At 55.6% G+C, this 15,503-nt stretch overlaps 2 protein-coding genes across 4 annotated transcripts; both read right to left on the bottom strand.

Annotated features, from left to right (window-relative positions):
- NEU1 (neuraminidase 1) lies at nt 1–3,877 on the bottom strand. Of its 2 annotated transcripts, none has more exons than XM_081044360.1 (6): nt 3,540–3,877; nt 2,920–3,112; nt 1,940–2,202; nt 1,177–1,359; nt 772–994; nt 1–672 (listed from the first exon to the last, which is right to left on the bottom strand). In XM_081044360.1, the coding sequence occupies exons 1-6, from the start codon at nt 3,783–3,785 to the stop codon at nt 446–448; spliced, it is 1,335 nt and encodes a 444-aa protein (XP_080900486.1). In that variant the 5' UTR covers nt 3,786–3,877; the 3' UTR covers nt 1–445. The 2 variants fall into 2 exon arrangements, with proteins under 2 accessions (XP_080900486.1, XP_080900487.1); XM_081044361.1 differs by having other exon boundaries at nt 2,129–2,202.
- Nucleotides 3,878–4,129: 252 nt separating this feature from the next.
- Nucleotides 4,130–15,281, bottom strand: SLC44A4 (solute carrier family 44 member 4; the record flags this gene model as incomplete). Of its 2 annotated transcripts, XM_081044413.1 has the most annotated exons (21): nt 4,130–4,362; nt 4,981–5,065; nt 5,139–5,233; nt 5,337–5,407; nt 5,624–5,697; nt 5,802–5,905; nt 6,008–6,102; nt 6,190–6,443; nt 8,259–8,361; nt 8,646–8,738; nt 9,333–9,432; nt 9,536–9,771; nt 10,005–10,088; nt 10,166–10,256; nt 11,423–11,483; nt 11,650–11,775; nt 11,855–11,954; nt 12,647–12,725; nt 12,840–12,913; nt 13,325–13,373; nt 15,245–15,281. In XM_081044413.1, 21 exons carry the CDS (start codon nt 15,279–15,281, stop codon nt 4,244–4,246), a joined length of 2,130 nt encoding a protein of 709 aa, XP_080900539.1. In that variant the 3' UTR covers nt 4,130–4,243. The 2 variants fall into 2 exon arrangements, with proteins under 2 accessions (XP_080900539.1, XP_080900540.1); XM_081044414.1 differs by lacking the exon at nt 11,650–11,775.
- Nucleotides 15,282–15,503: the final 222 nt, after the last annotated feature.

Below are 15,503 nucleotides of genomic sequence, written 5' to 3'. Positions count from 1 at the left end.
GTTCCTTACCCTGAAAGCAAACATGCTGCCGTCCCATGACCTTCACCAACCCTCATCAAAGCCAGTATCTTACCTCAAAGAGGAAGCTCAGCCTTCCCCAGTTCCCTGAGTTCACATTTATTCAGTTCTACAGGCCCACCTAGCTTTGCCCAAGAAAAGGACCAATCATTGTCCTGGAAGGGCAGAGAGGGTAGAGGGGCCAGACCCAGCGATGTGGAAAGGAAGTGCTCCCGGGTGGGGGCAGGACTTCCTGTGTGGGTTCAGAAGCCAGGCTTTTAGTCCTAATGGAGTGATTTCCCTGTCAAAGAAAAGTTGACTTTGCAAAAGGCTAGAGTCTAAAGGAAGGTGGAGCTGTCTTTTAGGCACCTCCCGCAGACCCTCTGCAGACCTACGGTCCTGAGGGCTGAGCCAGGGCCTTGGACACGTGCGGCAGGCTCAGAGTAGCTCAGAGTGTCCCGTACACACTGATTTTGGCCAGGGAAATGCTCTCTGTGTAGTAGTTCCGGCCTTTCTCATACAGGACGAAGAGCTGGGGGCCCTGGTCCTCCCCGTCCACACTGCCCTCCAGGGCGGTCAGCGACGAGTAGCCACTGGGCCCTGGCCAGAGCTGGACTGTCTCTTTCCGCCATGAGGTACCATTGCTGAAGCTCCAGCGCAGGGTCAGGTTCACTCCTGGAGACAGCAGCAGAGTTAGGAAAGGAGGCTCTCTGCCAAGGCCTTCTCTAGGCCACAGGGGCTCCCTCTCCCACCCCACAGCTGGCAGAGACTCACGGAACTCTGGATGGGCTGGGTTGGAGAAGAAGACAATGCCAGAGTTGGTGGCTACGGCTCCTGCGGCTACAACAGGGTCTATGAGCTCAGGGTCAAAGGTGACATCACGGGGCCTCAACGTATCGCAGGCATCGTAGCTGCGGAGGACGATTCGGCAGTGGCAGTGGTAGTTGTTCTGGTTCCGGGCGTTGATGACAACTGAGCCATCTGGAAGCTCATAGGGCTAAGAGAGGGAACAAGGCTTCAGGAAGACCCAGGGAGGGGGCCAGGCAAAGAGCCCTGTCCCTGAGGGAGCAAGGCTGGGTGGCACAGAGCTGGGGGCCAGAAGCTGGGTCTGTGAGTGAAATGATGCTCTGGAGGACAGGGCAGGTGGAGTGGGTGGGGAACAGCCCAGGAGTTCCTGACCTGGCACTCATCAGGGTTGAAATCATTTTCTCTCTTGGGCTGGCCATAGGGGATGCCGCTGACCCCACTGCCATAGCGCCAGGAGGCGCCGTGGTCATCGCTGAGGAGGCAGAAGACCCCGTCCCGCTCCAGCGTCCCGTGGCCACACACGATGAGCCGACCCTTCCGTGGCTCCCGCTGTTTCTGTGGGAAAGGGAGCTGGGTGTCATAGAGGGATACACTGAGGGGGGCTCAGAGGCAGGGAAGGGGAACCCACCACCTCTTAAGTGGGAGGACACATCTGGTCCCCTTCAGTTTTGTTCTTGCTTGCTGGAGGCCCCAGAAGGAACTCACAAACAGCCACTGCCTGAATTAAGAAGCTCTTTTGCAGAATAAGTTCCTTCAGGACATCCAAGTCATATGCTGGAGAGGTTGTGCCCAGGACAAGGCGGCCCAGCCACGGGTTGGATAGGAGCTTAAACCCAGCCTGCGCTCACTCACCAAGCTGTGCACCATGGCACACACTTGTGTCTGCCCAAAGGAAGGGGTGCTTTTTCTAATTTACACAGGCACTACATGGATTAGTACAACCCTACTGACAATCCCCAAATGGGAAGTTCCATCTTCCCATGGCAGGGCGTTCCTCCCTGGATGTCCCTTTCTCCTAAGGAATCCTATCAAAGACAGAAACTGACTTCACAGGATCTTCTCCGGAAGGAGTCCATTTTTGGGCATCTCCCAGTCTCCACAAGGTAGCCCCCTCCACCCATCTCAGGACAGAGACCTGAATGCCAGAGCCCGGTCCAGGGGCAAACATCTCGGTGCCAATATCCAAGGAGAGGTTCCGGGGCGGGCTCCAGGAAACACCATCATCCTTGCTCCACACTAACATGGTGGACGCTACCTGGCAGCCAGCCTTGTGAGCACAGAGGGAGTAGAAAAGGAACACCACTCCTGTCTCAATATCGCTCACCACTGCCCCCAGATTTAGCCCATCTGGGGTGTCCCCATCGTCCACAATGAATGCTGTAGGAGACCACGTATTGCCTGAAGAAATAAGGGAAGAAACGCAGGGTTAGCACTCTGGAGGTACCCTCTCCACCACTCCCTGTAACCTTCAACTCCTGCTAGGGACCCAAGGCCTTGCAATGGCCTCAGCGCCCACGAGACCTGCCCCTCCTTAACTCTTTGACCTGAACTATTCTCCCCTCACTCACTCCTTCCAGCCACACAAGCTCCTCCCTATTTCTCAACACTTCCCTTCTGGAGGCCTTTGCACATCTGCCCGGTGCACTCTTCCTCCAGGCTCACTGTGGCCTCCTTTGAGTCTTTGCTCAAATGTCACCTACTGAAAATTGCAATCAGACTCCAGCACTCCCCATACCTCTTGTCCTGTTTTATTTTTCTCCATTGCACTTATCACCTTCCAACACAAACACTACATTTTCTTACTTATTTTGCTTATTATGCTCCCCCAGTAGAATATAAGCCCTGTGACAGCAGGGATTTTTGCTCTGTTTTGTTCTTAACTGTATTCACACAACCTAGAACAGTACTAGGTATATATTATAGTAAGTGCTCGATAAATGAGTGCTCAGTTCCTTGGTGATCCCAATTTCCAGATCACTGCCCTGAACTCTTCGTCTCCTTAGGTTCCCTCTCCCCTTCAGGGATCCAGGCTTTCAGCCCTCTCAGTTCCCCTATCCTCAGGCTCCCCACCCATCCAACCTAGCACCGGCTCTTGCCACCCAGGCATCTTCATACCCTGGTCCACGGACCTCCGCAGAGCGATGAACTTGGCCCCCTCATCCGACGTGGACATTTTTCTGGCTTCAGAGAAGGCAAGGAGAGTGCCCCGAGGAGTGGCTGTGATGAGCGGGATGCGGAACGTGTCCACAGCGCCGATCTGCCTCCCGCTCACCCACAACAGCTGCTCCATAGTCACTAGCGGCTGAACCTGCGAAGGGAGGAGGAAGGGTCACCGTGGACAAACGTGACTTGGGGATTTTAGGACAGACGACTAGCGGCTCAGAGTCAGGTTCCCCTGGGAGAGGCAGGGTGATGAAGATCTCGACTGGGGGCCGGGGTCCCAGAACAAGGAAGGGGAACTGGAGGAGAGTTTGGAGCGAAGCTGGGGGATCGGAGTGGGGAGGGGCTATGAGGGGAGAAGGCGCCCTCAGGGAGAGGAGGGGACCTCAAAAGTGGACAGAGCTCGAACGAGGAGCAAGGCAAGGGCCTGAAGACGGAGAAGGGCTGGGAGCGGATGCAGGGAACGGGATCGAAGAGTTCCGCGGAGAGGGGACTCCGCAGCCGCGTCCCGGGGGACAACAGGGCATAGGCAGCCCGGGTGGGTTGGGGATGGGGTTATGCGAGGGGTGACTCACCAGATTGAAGTCATTCTCTGTCTTAGCCCCGAATATTGCCGCAGACAACAGCAGCAGGAAGATCGCGGCAAAATCCTGAACCTTACAGACTCCCCCGCACCCCAGCATCGGCGGTCTCCCAGGTCTGCCCGGGAGCACTGTGCCGGGTCGCTCCGCGGTCATCTCTCCTCCGCGGCGACCGCGACCCTGACCCCCAGGACCAAACCCGGGCTGGAGGCAGTCAGCTGACCCGGGCCCTTTAAACATTCAGGTGTCACCCCCCCACCCCGCCACAAACCCGCCCCACGACCAGGGGTTCCGCTGCGCTTCCGCGACTCTAATTGGCCCTCTCACTCTACGACTCCAGGTGACCCTTCGGCGCCTACGAGCCTGCCCTTCCTATTGGCCCTCTTTGAAGCCCCAAAGCACGTGATCCGACCGGGAAGCCCATTGGCTGGGGTAAAGAAAGGGCGGTGTCACTCCTCAGGAGCTCTTTGATTGGCCGCAGCAGCGGGGCGCGTCATAGGGGCGGGGTGTATTTTAAAGTGCCAAGCGGGGAGAAAAGGGTCGCTTAAGGTCAACGAGGGAATAAAAGTAGTACCAGACTTTTTGAGGAAACAAAATATCAACCTTTAATAAATTTTTTTTTACTACAAAATCAACATCTGACAGACGAGATGAGGCTGGGAGGCTGGTTATACAGGCAGCGTGCAGAGCTGTGTCTCTCACTTCTTCCTCTTGTTCCCCGGGGGCGCCTCGTTCTTCTTGCCCAGAATCTTCAGAAGGGCCTTGGACATGTAGTAGGGCCGGTCTAGGGAGCCGTCGTTCCGCTCCAGGTCTTCCACTGAGTCGCAACATAGACCAGTTAGAGTGGACTCTGGAGGACTCCGCACTCCCCGGGAAAATTGGGACTAAGAGACAAGCTGCCTGGTTTCCAGACTGTACCATCGCCGGCTGTTTTGGGGGGCAGGTTTTGTAATTTACTGATTAGGTTATGTAATCTCAGTTTCCTCATCTGTAAAGTGGGGTCAGTAATAGTATATTTCATATTGCGATAAGGATTAGCAGGAAAAAACCAATAACGCACATCCATTGCTCAGTGCAGAGTTTGGCACATACTAAAACCTAAATGTATGTATACAGTAGGGTAAGAAAGTCCCTGCTCACGACAGCCACCTGCTGGGAAGCCATCTCTCGGGGTTCGCTTCTACCCCAGGTTTCCTGGGGGATGACACTGGAGGCCTCTCCCCTGGGATGCTCCTTCTTGGAATAGCCCAGCAGCCTGGGAGCTCACTTCCCTCTTCCTTCCCCAAACCCTTGGCGTGGGGTGTCGGAAGAGGCTCCCTCTGGCGCTGGCTGCTTTAACTCACAAAGTCACTGTTTCTAGAAGCACCAAGTCTTCAAAAAAGCCTTAACAGCCTGTACCTTGAAGTTGGGGTGAGGTGGTGGGAGTGTCACTCACAGAAACAGAGGAAGAGCGTGTCCACGCACATGCCAAAAACGCTGAAGAAGCCACTGGCAATGACATAGGCCCCCAGGATGGAGGTCTGGAAGACATAGGCTTGTTAGGATTCCTTTGGGGAGTTTGGAGGGTTGAGACAGAGAGTGGGAGTCACTCACCATAATAGGCAGCCAGTAATAGTTGAGGGAGGGGTTCTCAAATTCTTTACCCAGCCCTGGGATGCGACCAGTGAAAAAAAAGAAGGACAGGACCCCTGTGGGAGAGGTCAGGAGGTCAGTGTCACTCCTCTAATGTCACCTCTTCAGCTTCCCAGCACCCCTGCCCTCTGTCCTTGTAACTCACACCCCGGTCCTTACCGACACCTCCCACCACCAGCAGCTTCCCGAAGAGCAGCAGCAGATCTGTGACTTTGTCCAGGACAACCACCCTGCATGGAGAGTTGGGGTAGGTGGGGGGTGAGAGGCCTGGCAGGGCTGGGAACATAACTGACTATATAATTTGCTGTGACAGAGGCAAAATGAGAATTGTTCACATTTCAGGATGGAGGCAGCAGAGCCGAAAGCAAGCTTGAGGCCCTTCTGAGCCCAGCATGCCCATGAAGCCAGCGTTGCGTGGGAGGGCACGGGGTGGTGGACAGCCTGACCTGACAATGTTCCGCATGAGCAGCATGAAGGCGTTTTTGGCAGAGACACAGAAATTCTTCCCGTAGATGGCGATCTGGGTGAGGTGGAAAGGTCAGAGTTACCTGTGGAGAGCTCACCTGGGCCAGGGTGGGGGGTCTGGGCCCTGGAGCAAGGGGCTGCTCACGCAGTGGGGCTCACCATGATGTATGCATTGCGGTTCAGGAACTTGATAAACTTTTCCAGACACCAGAGGCAGCACTTGAAGCAGCACATGATGCAGCGGGCCATCGGGTTCTGGGCTCCTGGGGGCCAGCGGCCTCAGGTTTGCACACTGGCCCCCGACAGCCCCTTCCCAAGGACCCAGCGGCTCAGCAGGCCTTCCCCAGTCCCTGTCCTCGGCTCACCTCTCAGTTTGTGGTCAATGTACTCCAAGATGACCCGGGCTATCTGCACAAGACTCAGGATGAGGGCCCCGAAGGCCAGTGACCCGATGTGATAGCTGCAGAGGGGTTCAGCAGTCAGAGGCAGCCCTGGGACCCCTGGGACTGCCAGGCTCACAACCCCCAGGCCCCAGCCCCAGGCTTACCGCAGTGTGCGGATGAAGGCAGCACCTAGGGGAAAGGTGGGGATGTCCCGAGGCTTGTTGAAGGCCCAGTAGAAGGAGGCAAAGGCCCCAGCCAGCACACACTGACCCAGGGCTAGTACCCAGTTGAGGGTCCAGAATAGCCCAAGGACCCCGTAGATTTGCAAGTTGAAGAGAGAACGTTGTACAAGACCTGTGGACAAGTAGCCCTGGAAGACGCACATCAGCCCTGGGCACGAGGAGTTCATGGGCTGAGCCTGGGGGGCACAGAGTAGGCTCATTATGAGGCAGCTCCTGCCACTCCCAGAGTAGAGGGAGGGAAGTAGCAGCCTCCCCCAGCTGTGGAAGCCAGTTTCTTCCACGAGACCCATCTCCAGGTTCAAACTGGGTTCACCTTACCTATGGTGTGAGCATAATTCACTTTTTTCAGTCTCTGGGTGGGCACAAGAGCTCGCAGGAGCTCCCAGGCCATGTGGGCCAAGACTTAATGGTGTGTGTGTGTGTGTGTGTGTGTGTGTGTGTGTGTGTGTGTGTGTGGTGGAGGAGGGAGGTGACCAACACCTAGGTCTGGAGAGCCTGGCACTCAGTCAGCTGTCCCCTCCCACAGCAGCCCCTGCAACTTCAACCGAAACACTTTCCAGCAAAATTGAACAGATATTAAGGAATTATTGTTACTTTTGTTGGGTGTGATAATGGTCATAGCAGTTATGCTTTTTAAAAGTCCTTATCTGTTGAGATCCATCCTGATGTATTCACAGGTGAAATGGCACAATGTCTAGGATTTGCCTTAAACTCTAGAAAAAAATTTTTGCAGCTAGGGGTGGGAGTGCGGTGGGGAGACAGATGAAAGAACAGCAGAAAGATGAAGGTGTGGAATCTGGGTATAGAAATTCTCTATTTTGTTGTGTGTTTGAAAATTTCCTTAATAATTAAGTAAAAAGCACAGAAATAAAAAAATAACCCTTTCTAGGAAATATGACAACAATCTTTATGATTGCTGACACTGAGTGTATGTTTGAAATTTTATAATAAAATTTCAGATATATGGTGATGGAAGAACTGACTCTGGGTGGTGAACACACAGTGGGATTTATAGATGGTGTAATACAGAATTGTACACCTGAAATCTATGTAATTTCACTAACAATTGTCACCCCAATAAATTTTAAAAAATAAAAAAATAAACATCTTTCTGCTCTGCATATAGTTGTGGGTTTGTGTCAGTCTCCCGTGCTAGGTCCTGAGCAAGTTGAAAGCAAGAACCAGGTCATTTGGGCCTTTGCATACCCAGAGTCTGGCACACAGTGGGTCCTTCATAAATTAACCAAACCTCTCTCCTTTTTTAGAGTGGGGCTAATGCCTGCAAGCAAAGCCCCCAGTACTAGCTCAGAGCAGGTGGCCACATGACAGCTTTGAGGACAGTAAATTCCCAGAGGTGCAGTGCCACTCCCTGGGAACCTCTCGGGGGTGGGGGCAGTTTGGGGAAGCAGCTTCTCTCCCAGAACCCCCCAGGGTGTCCCACCTGCCTAGGGCACTGTGTTCTTCCGAAGCAGGAAGATTAAAAAAATAAACAAAACCCTTTTATAGTTATCAGCTCTTATCAGGTGCTAGGCATTGTACTAAGCACTTTATAGGCTCAATGTCACTTAATCTTCTCGGCCACCTTAAGTGACAGTATTATGATTAGTTCCATTTTACAGATGAGTGAACTGAGACTGGTTGGGTGGAGTGGTTCATGGTCCTCCTGGCAGAGGAATGTCCTGGGGAGGCGGGGGAGAAGTTCTGGTACTCAGCTTCCTGAGCCTGGCCCTGCCCTTGGGCACAGCACGCCTTCTCCTATGTCTCAGTGCCCTTCCCCACGTAATGGGCTCAGGGGGAGGGCTTCTAGACCTGGAGTGAGTGACTGGCTCCTTTTCAGGCTCTGCTGGGGGACTGTTGTGTGACCTTGAGTGAGCCCCTTGCCCTCTCTGGTCCTCAGTCTCTTGGTAACAATGAGGCATTTGGACCAGTTGGCCCCTAAGGTCCCCTTAGACCTATGGGTGCCCCTCCACACACACTCCAAATACCCTCACCGTGGGGTCACATGATGTATTCACTGGCACTTTCTCACAGCCAGGTAAGCTGACATTGGGTGCCCAGAGGACGTACTGAGGTTGTCCTGATGTGGCCAGGTACCCAGAGGGCAGTCAAGGAAAGCATGGTCACATGGGGGGCTCCACAGGTCCTCTCCGCAGGGACCCCTTCCCAGGTGCTCGTGCAGGATGTTCACTGCACAAAGGGGCTGGAATCCAGCCTGGGTTCGCTCTTCCAACTCTGTCCAGGGGCAGGGCTGTCCCTGCCTAGAGGAAGAGGTGCCTTCTTCCCATTGCACTAAGGTGCACTGTGTGGGCAAGCATTGCCCTTTCTGCCCTCTGCCCCCAGGGACTCCAGGAGGGTCTGGCTGTATGGGCAAAGGATACAGAGCGATCATGGCCCAGTAGGCAATGCAGATGAGCAAGAGGACAAAGGTGACCAGCGGGTAGAACATGGTGGACATCATCTGTCCCACAGCCCTGCAGGGAGACGAGTACCATCCACCAGTCTGGCCCCGGCCCCACCTCAGCCCCAGCCCCACCAGGGCCTGCACCATAGCCCAGGCTGGACACTCAGTAGGTGCTTCCTAAGTGAACTGAATTGAATAAATCAGGCTCAAGGGGCCCTTAGAAGAAACTAGGGTCTCAGAGAAGCCATCAGGGGCAGCCTCAAGGAGAGTAAGGGAAGAGTCCTCAAAGTATGGTGTCTTGACCCTCTTGGCAGGTAGGTCTTGGCTGGAGCAAGCTATTGCTTCTCTTCCCTACCTGGATTTCCGCCATTCTCCCAACCACCATCACCACCCCAACGATAACAACTGCCCTATGGTCAGCACTTCTGGGGGGCCTGCTTCATGTCCTGGGACCTGGTGAGACATGAACTCATTCATCCTCAGGACAACCCTACAAGGTAGGAATGATTACCACCCCACTTTACAGATGGGTAAATGGAGGCTCAGAAAGGCTGCCACACAGCAGTGTTAAGCATTGGGCCCTGCTGCCCTTCTCCTGCAGGGCTCCGGCGGCCTGCACACCATGCCCCCTGCCCTCTGCCCCATGGCCCTCTCAGGCCCTGACCTGCTGGCCTCCTGCAGGAGGGCGATGGCAATGCGGATCCGCTGCCTCAGAAAGATGAGCAGGAGCAGCAGCAAGCCTTCCAGCACAGCCAGCACGATCACTGAGGGGGGAGGGGCAGAGGGGGCGGGGCATAGGTGGCTGGGTCCAGGGTCAGGGCCAAGGCCAGGGCCCTGTGGGCGTTAGGAGGCCAGCAGGGTACTCACAGGCTGCCAGCCAGGTCTCCTGAACGCTGCTGTAGGCGCTGAGGTTGGTAGTGAAGCCCAGCTGGGTGATGGAGGCACCCTCGTCCCGCAGCACTTGGTACTCCTTCCAGCAGTGGTAGATGCCATATGCCAGCACTCCCAGCACCCCTAGGATCAGTACTAGCACCACGGGGCCGGCCACCAGGCGCAGGAGCAGGATAAACAGCATGCTCAGGACCAGAGCCACCCCAAGGGCCCTGTAGGCAGGGTGAGGTAGGTGAGGGTCATCCCTTATCTCCAAATGCCTTTCCTCACACCTTCAATGTCCCCAGATTAGAACCCCTTTCAATTATAAATCCTGCTGGGCTTGGGGTCCATTCTGAGCTCTGGCTCCTCCTCCTCCATCCAAAGTCTCTGTTTCAGACACTGGGCTGGGGGAGGGTCAGGGCGGGAGAAGGGAAGAAGAAAGTAGGGGAATCTGGTGACTCACACAAGAATCCAGTACCAGGACTGGGCAAAATCTTCAAAGATCCTAATGCTGATGTCACGGGCATTGAGGTTGTCAATAAGACCACTGTGGGGGACACAGAGTCAGGCAAGGAGGTGGTGGGAGGGGGCATGGGACAGAGATGTAGGGGCAGGGGTGCCCACCTGATCCCCTGGATGATGGAGGCGTTGCTGGAGATCCCTGGGAGTTCGGGCACAGTGGTATAATTGTACCATGGCAAACAGCGGCCCAGCGCTAAAGGGAGAGAATGGGCTACTGGGTGGGAAGGCCCAGAGCTTGGTCTTGAAAGTCTCTGGCCCCCACCGTGGCCCACAGTGCCCTCAGGGGAGGGGACAGATGGGCACTGCCCCCTCAGAGGGCTGCTCTTGATTCCAAAGCTAAAAGGGTGCTCCCACCCATGAAGCCCAGCCCATGCTTTCTTCACTGTCTCGTAATGTCCCCTTCCTCCCTGCACTGCTGCCTGGTGTCAGACCCTCCTCCCCTCTGGCCTGACACAACAACTCCACCCCCAACCTTGCCATCCATCAGCCGACCCTCTGCCCGAGTGCCAGGCAGACCATGGCACAGCATGGGCCTCATCATTCCAGGGCTTGAGGTTCCTGCAGTGCTTAGACCTCCAGAGGTTGTGCCCTGGACAGTGGCCACCTCACTGCCAGGCTTCAAGGCCCCACGTCTGAGCCCAGCCACTTTCCCCTCACCTCTGCACCTTCCCTCTTGCTGCACCTCTCTCCAGGCACTCTCCCTCCTCCAGTAACCCCATCCATTATTCCTGGTTCAGCTGCATCTCCACCTCACCTCCTCCAGGAAGCCTATGCCATCTCCTGTGGCACCTATTACGTGCCTACAGCACTTATCACCACCCTTACAATAACTTTGCCAGGCAACCTTTGGCATTTACATCCTAAAGATGAGGAAACAAGTCTCAGAGAGATTAAGTAATTGGCCCAAGACCACGCAGCTGGAAGGTGCAGGAATTTAAATCGAGATTTGACTCTGGAGCATTCATTTGAGATACTTCCTATTGTACTTATATTGAGAAGAGGACTTTTTCTCATGCTATAATTAAAATTTTTTTCTATTAAAAAAATAACATTCGCTATTGGAAAGAAGATCACACAGAATAAACAAAGAAGTCAACTGTGATCTCACAGCCCAGCCACGTGTGTTTTCATGAGAAGCCCATGCAGTGTCTGTGAACTTCTCTGGTCTCCCCACCTAGCATGTGGCTCAAACAGGGAGCAGTTGTCATCTTCCTGTGTCTTTCCCCAGGGCACACAACAGGTGCACAATAAACACTGCTGCACCTAAGCTGTGTGACTTAACTCTCTCTGGGCCTGGCTTCCTTATTTGGGCCATAAAAGTATAGGACTGATGCCTGAGGAGGGAATGTGGCTTCTCACCTGGAGTGGAAGGAAGGAGGAAACTTGGACAGAGCTCTTGTTGCAGGCTTTGGAGCAATGGCTGGGGTGTGTGGGGGGCACAGACAGACACAGAGACACAGAGCACGATGAAGGAGTGAACCCCTGCTCCCACCATTACACCACTGTCATCTACCCAGCTCCCCCTCGCACCCCGACCCATGTGACCCGTCCTTGCCCCTAGCGATGACCTTGCGGGCAGTGCTTACCATATTCCAGGGCACGCCTGGCAGACAAAAGTTCCGGTTTTCAGCGTAGAAGACCTCCCCGACTGTCAGTGAGTACTCACCCTTACTCACAGTCCATGGGGTCTGGGGGCAGGCGGACACACACACCTGGGGGCAGAGGGCATGCTGAGGGGCTGGTACCCTAACCTGGGGGGCATCTGGGCAGAGGCAGGTCCCAGGCTCTGACCTGGGGCGTGGGGCATTGCAAGCCGTGCTCGGAGAGAGTGATGATGTTGGTGGCTAGGATACAGCTGAAGATGTTGAAGTAAAGGAGATAGGGTTTATCTCTGCAGGAGGGGAGGAAGCGCGTGTCAGGCTTTGCTCAACTGTGGGGGGATGGGAGGGACAGCCCCACCCAGCTCAGTCCAGCAGGGAGGTACTGGAGACACCCAAAAGGTTTCCCAGACTCCTTCAGCATCACAGATGGTTCAGACAGAGCATGAACTCTGGAGCCAAAACTACACCCAGCTTTGTGACCTTGAGCAAATCACTTAATTGCTCACTGCCTCAGTTCCATCAGGTGTAAAATAATAGTAACCACTTCCTAGGGTTTGAGTGAGTCTGTGTGTATAAAGTACACCGCCTGCCTGGAACATAGAAACGCCATATAAATGGTAGAGGTTTTAGTGCTGGCTGACCGCTTCCTGCCTGCGGGGACTGATAGCAGCACTTCTGGGATCATCCTTGCATTTCAGAGGGGAAATCAAAGCTCCAAGAGGTTGGCCATACAACCAGAACTTACTTAGCCCAGTCTCTGAAGTCTAAAACCCGTGCACTTAACCAGGACCTACACTGCCTCCCAATTTTGTGTGTGTGGGGGTCAGGGGGGTGAGAAGCTGCTCAATGTAGTCTGGAGTGGTGAGATTCAGGGAGGCGGGCGTGGGGGTGGGGGACAATAGGGAAAGGGTCTGAAGGCTGAATGTGGAGGACCCCCTGTGCAACCCCAGCCTCACCTCACTTGCTCCTCTTCCATACTCACCTGTTCACCCCCATGCCACAGTAGGCCCCAGTAGAGTTCCTGGGGTAGAGGACTTGCCGGGGGTCTCCATACGCCCAGGCTGGACACAGAGACACACAGAAGAATTACGGAAGGGGGAGGGCAAGGAGCAGCCTTGGGTATGGGCCCACCCTGGGTTCCTGCCCCCCAGCCGCCACCCCAGCTGGGAACTCACCCACGATCCCCACCACAATGTAACCCAGAATGAAGAGAAGGAAGAGGACACAGCAGATGACATCTGTGCAGCTCCTGGGAGAGAAATGGGGGAAACCTTTGGAGAGGGGATGTGGGGGGCATGGCCTGGGGGGAGTCATGGGATCCGAGAGCTGGAGAGCGAGCATCAATAGGTTTTATTATTTTTTAAGGAAACCTTTTCTGGGTGGGTAAACTTTCCTCTGAATTATAACAAAAAAGTGCATAACTCCTAAGTGCTCAGGGGATGAATTTTCCCAAAGGGCACACACCTGTGTATCCAGCTCCCGGATCAAGAAACAGAATATCACCAGCACTCCTGAAGCCCCCTTTCCCCCGCCACACGCGACAAAACCCCCACTCTCCTGGGGCAGGAGTTTTCTTTCTCACAAACTTACCAATATTTCAGCAAATGCACAGCAAAAACAAAACACCCCTGCCCGTACCAGTGCAGGGCCCAGAACTTACCTGTTCTTGATGGGGCCTCGAAAGGAAGGGTCGTATTTGGCTGGTTTCCCTGAGGGACATGGGGAGCAGTGTGCAGAGTGAGGCACTGAGAGGAGTCTCTCCCCATTTCCTGTCCCTCCCAAATCCTTCCCTGCCCTCAGGCTTGCAGGGAGATGGACAGGGTCAGGGCTGCCAGGAGGGGAAGCTGGAGAGCGGGAAGGGTAGGATCTAGGCCTAGTCAGCAGGTCAGCTGCTCACCATGAATGGCCAGGTGGCCTTGGGGCAGGAGTGGGGGGGTGGGGGGGGCTTTAAGAGGTCATTTCCAGCTCACAACTCAAGGCCAACAGCCAGGGAAAGAGCCTTCACTTCCTGCCCCAATCCTGGCCCTTGAGTCTGTCTCCAGCTGGGATGTGGGACTCTGTGGCTAGTAATCTCAGTGGTCCTCATGTCCCCAGTCCTTGCCCCTCTCCCCTCCCTGTACTGTGCCTAGGGTGGGCACAGATGGAGCCCTGCAGGGAGGGCACAGCCCCTCCCCACATTTGCCCCAGACCCTACCTTTGGCCCAAGGCTCTGGGGAAAGAGAGTGGAGCCAAAACCATCAACTCTGGCAGGGCCTGGGGAGGAAGGGAGCCCCCTCCCTCCCCCACATGAAGGGACCTCAGTCTCCAGTCCACTACCAGTCTCTGGGCAAGCAGTCAAATCAGGGTGACACCTGAGCTTTGTGGCTGAGATTGTGGTTGCGTCCTGTTCCTAGCCCTCCCTGAGTACACACACGGAGGAGGTGTGGCCAGGCAGCCAGGGTCCTGAGTGGGCACCAAGGAGGGAGGGCGGAGGGCTGGGCAAGAATGTGGGAAGGGGTGGGGTCCATCCTCTCCAGGTGCGCTGGACTCTGTCCCTCTGTGGCTCTTGGATATAAATGAGGTCAATGATTGATCCAAAACTGTTCCAGGAAGTCTGGGAAGTCATCACTGCTTCTTCCCCAGCCCCTTTTGGGTGCCAAGCCTCCCCTCTGGGAGGCCTCTCCCGTGGGGTTCCCTTCCCTCCAGATGAGGGGCTCAGATCCCCAAACCCCAAGGGACCTCTGCAGGCAGACTTCTAGCCCTCACTGCTCATGGGGATCCCAGAGGCTGGTCCCAGTTCCACACCTCTCCACCGCTAAACCTCAGACCTCTGGGACACGCTCCCAGCCCTCATTCCTCATACATTCTGGAGACAGGCTCTTTGATCCCTCCTCCCTCAGGCCTTACCCTTCACAGGAACCCCAGAAGGCCCCTGCCCCTATTCCTCAAGGTACCGCCAGATAGATTTCCCTCCTAACAGAGACCACGGAGGCAGTTCCAGCCCCCTCTCCGTAAATGTCCTCAGCCCAATTCCTCCCAGGGGCCCCCAGCATAACCCCTTTCCAGTCACTGCTCACAGAGACCCTGATAGGCAGACCGCCAACACCTTTCCCCCTGAGACCCAGGGTCCAGGCTGAAATTCTTGGTCTCAGGGACCCCAGCCGTTCCTCCTGACAAGCCCAGGAGGACACTCTCAGGCGCAGGCTCCATAGCAGGACACTCCCGGCCCCAGCCCCATGGCCCTGCTCAGCATTCTACCCTGCCTCCTTTCATTCAGGCTTTGCTTTCCAGGGCCCAGCCCTGAGGGACCAGAGTCTAGGCCTGAAAATCCCCCTCCTCGCAGGGACTCCTATTCCTCTTAGAGACCCTAGCTTCACTCCCCAAAGGCTCCTCAGCAATGGCCTCCAGGCCCTGAACCCCAACCTCCTCCCAGGACCCTGGCTCTGTCTCTGTCAGCTGAGGCCCGCCCCTCAGGGACTCAGGACTCCCTCAGCTCCTCTCCCTCAGGCCAGTCCCAGACATCTTGCCCTGAGTGGCCCAGGCAGGCTGCCCGCCCTCTGCAGGGTCCTGGTCTCCACCCCGGTCTTGCCCCCAGCCTCACCGTAGGCCTCCTCCTCCCGGTCCTGCTTTCCCCCCATGGCTGTCTCCGGAGTGATTGGAGCCTGGGAGACCTGGCAACTCACCTGCCGCCGGGCCCGCCCTCCCACGTCACAGCCCCACCTCCGCCCGCCTGTGGTCCCCGACACACTCTAGTTCTTCCTTAACTCCTGCAGAGGGAGGGCGGGAAGGCCGAGCCAGTGACGGGCTCAGGGCCGCTTGCTGAGGGCTCCATAGCCCATGGCCTGAAAGACTTGGAAATG

The sequence above is a fragment of the Rhinolophus hipposideros genome (genome assembly GCF_964194185.1).
Source record: "Rhinolophus hipposideros genome assembly, chromosome: 3".
Lineage (NCBI taxonomy): Eukaryota > Metazoa > Chordata > Mammalia > Chiroptera > Rhinolophidae > Rhinolophus > Rhinolophus hipposideros.
Note: the sequence above shows the minus strand (reverse complement) of the source record. Positions and strands in the feature narration are given on the sequence as shown.